The sequence below is a fragment of the Triticum aestivum genome, chromosome 4A, assembly GCF_018294505.1.
Source record: "Triticum aestivum cultivar Chinese Spring chromosome 4A, IWGSC CS RefSeq v2.1, whole genome shotgun sequence".
NCBI lineage: Eukaryota > Viridiplantae > Streptophyta > Magnoliopsida > Poales > Poaceae > Triticum > Triticum aestivum.
This window is the reverse complement of record NC_057803.1, coordinates 602706484-602709410: the sequence shown is the minus strand read 5'-3', so window position 1 is coordinate 602709410 and position 2927 is coordinate 602706484. Positions and strand designations below refer to the sequence as shown.

Here is a 2927-nt window from a genome sequence, read left to right as displayed (position 1 = left end):
AATCGTGTTACTTTCTAGTCATATGGCGAGAAAGTGATACAACAAGAAGAAAACAATCAAAACATATGTCTCTCTAGCTAGCTAGTACCACAGGCGTAAGCTTGTACAAAAACCAGTTCTGAGAGGAAGCCGGCCTTGCGTTGATATGGCTATATAAGCTGCTGGGGAATACACAAGGCTGGCAAACACCACGAGAAGTCCATTACCTGTATTTTTTTAATACAGTACTAAATAAAAATGTTGAGTCTCGCTTGGACTCGTCGCGGCGACGCGGAGGTACCACCCACCCCAACCCCAACCTGGGGTGGCTGCTCTCTCCACGGACTCGACATTGAGGTGGTGAGGGAGGACACTGTCCCTGGCGACAACGGCAGTGGTCTAGTTGCAATCCGTTCATATTTCTGGGGTGCCCGGCTGGCAAAGCAGCAAGATGGAGTCTTCCTCTTGTACACGGGCTACTCGGCGGCGAGGGCCTTGGTCGGCAAGGGGACGGGGGCCATGGCAGATCTGAGAAGGCTGTCTCGCGAGGCGGAAGACATGCTGGCGGAGATGTTTGCTAGCATTAGCAGTGATGGCGGAGGCGACGCGGCGCGGCCCAGGGTGGTGCAACTGCGATTGTCGCCGGAGCTGGCACTGTGGAAAAGCACGCAGCACGCAATCGGCAACGTGTTGCCCACTAAGGGCGCCGGGCTGGTCCAAGCCGCGCCGCAGGTTCTCGCCTTGCTGGGCGCCGCCGACTGGCCTGAGGCGATGACAACAACCAACGCCCTATCTGGTAGCGGCATGGCGAACCTGCTGATTGGCGCCTACGACGTGCGCACCCTCTTCTCCAACTACGTGGTGGACATGGCATTTTACTACGAGCACGGGTACCACAAGGTGTTCCCCTCCTTCAGCCGCCTCCTGCGCGACGGGCTCGCCGACGCCCGCTCGCTACGAACCCCTGGTGGCCGGCAGCGACGCGAGGCCGTCGCCATAGGCGCGTCCTACATCCGAGCCAAGATCGCATTGGAGGCGGCGCACAGGACGCTCCTCAAGGACCGGTCGGGGCAGATGGACCGCCACACCGCCCAGGTCATGTCCCTGTGCGAGAGCAGCATCCTCGGCATGGGGGCTGAGGCCATAGCCCGGGGCTTCGATGTTGGCGCTGTCACGAGCGACCTCGTCTTCAGCTCGCCCGGCACCGATGTCATCGACGTGGGCAGCGACCTGGTAAACTCCGAGGTCATGAACTCGTTCCTCAACGTGGCCGACATCGCCGCCTCAGGCGTGGTGAGCGAGACGGCGCTGCGGGCCATCTACGACGCCTACGCTGCCACTGGAGCTCGGATGTACACTCAGAGGTGGCACGAGCCTGTGGCCCGGATGTGCATCACCTTGTACACTTGGCATCTGCACAACGACCGGCACATGTTTCTCCGCCGCGCCCTCCTAGGATGGCCCAAGGCCCGCAAGTCCCCGGCGCAGCCCCAGCGCGAGGCCGACTTCGATGAGGTCTTCGACACCGACTTTCATACCACCGGCTTCAGCAGGCCCCTTGACCCTGAGTATGCCTGCAATGGGGAAGAAACCTGCGACCACGTCCGGCGCTTCCTCAAAGTAAAAGGAGACCAAGACCACCTGCTCGCCGCCCTTTGGTCGTCCATTGTCACCGGTCCGCTGGAGTATGTCCGGATGGGCGAGGTGGACGAGCAGCGTGAGAAACACCTCATTGAATCCTCGCGCCTGCAAATGGTCCAGCTCTTCTCCAAGGGCCTCTTCGACGAAATGGTTTGGGTCGTCGCCCATGCAAGCCACCATGCCTGGCAGGTGAACTATCTGTTTGAGGCCGCCATGTTTGGCAGCATCCTGGACGGGGGCGAGTTGATAGGCAAGCTCGATCGGGCGGAATAGGCTGTCAACATGCATCCATCTTAATTATATTCGGCCGGCCGGCCTGCTGCTGTGATCGATCCGAACGAACGTGGTTAATTCTGCGTGCATGCATGTTTTCCTTTTCAAGTCTATATATCTATGTACTGTATTTTCTTTCTTCTTTGGGAATCCCCTTTCTTTCCAATCATACGATGACATTCACCTTTTTTCCATCTCATTCATCCCAAACTCAAAATATTATGTATGTATGTATGTATGTATGTATGTTACTTACAGTTTATATACGTGCATCTACTCCTATTTAATTTACATGAGGTCGACATTGGTGTCCTCTCCAAATTCCAACCAAACCTTCTTGGTGTCGTTCGTCCAAGAAGCAAATCTCGGAAATGATATGTTTCATCTCCTACTCACAACTATCCTCAAACACCATCTTTTTTGTTTTGTATAAATAAATATCCATATGGAACGGTAAAAATAGAGCCAGCCATATAATAGCGGAAATTAATTAATTAAGCAACTAGTGTTTTTCTCTTTTTCTTTTTTGAAAAGAAGGATAGCCTTCGGCCTCTGCATCAAAGTGATGCATGCAACCATTTAAAAAAAATTCAAAGCTCACTCTTGCCTGACTTCTTTGTCAACAAGTTGAAGTGTGCATCGATTGCCAACCAGCCGTGGGTTTTGCACCTTGTTAAGTAGGAATAGGAAACAATGAAATGACCATGACGTATATACCTTACTTGCTGACTTGCTGTCTAAATCTGATATTTGGCCCGCTCTAAATATGGTCCCGCATATTTTCCTTTTCATGTCTATGAATTTTCTTTCTTCATTGGGACTGTCGTCTGTTTTTCAATTTGACCTAAGTTAAGTTTTCTATAATCATAGGATGACACGTGAACATTCAACTTTTTTCTATTTCATGAAAAATCATTTTTTTAACATGAAATCTATTTTCAGGGCAATTTCCGGCGGACCCCCGCATAGGCATAGCCTTGGATTTCGAACGAGTGAATGGGATTATAACTGTTTGTAGTCATCAACGTAACTTA

The 2927-nt window shown here is 52.1% G+C and overlaps 1 protein-coding gene across 1 annotated transcript; it reads left to right on the top strand.

Annotated features, from left to right (window-relative positions):
* The first annotated feature begins 237 nt into the window (after positions 1 to 237).
* LOC123084026 (uncharacterized) lies at positions 238 to 1957 on the top strand. The gene has a single exon (XM_044505838.1). It carries the CDS (start codon positions 238 to 240, stop codon positions 1891 to 1893), a length of 1656 nt encoding a protein of 551 aa, XP_044361773.1. The 3' UTR covers positions 1894 to 1957.
* Positions 1958 to 2927: the final 970 nt, after the last annotated feature.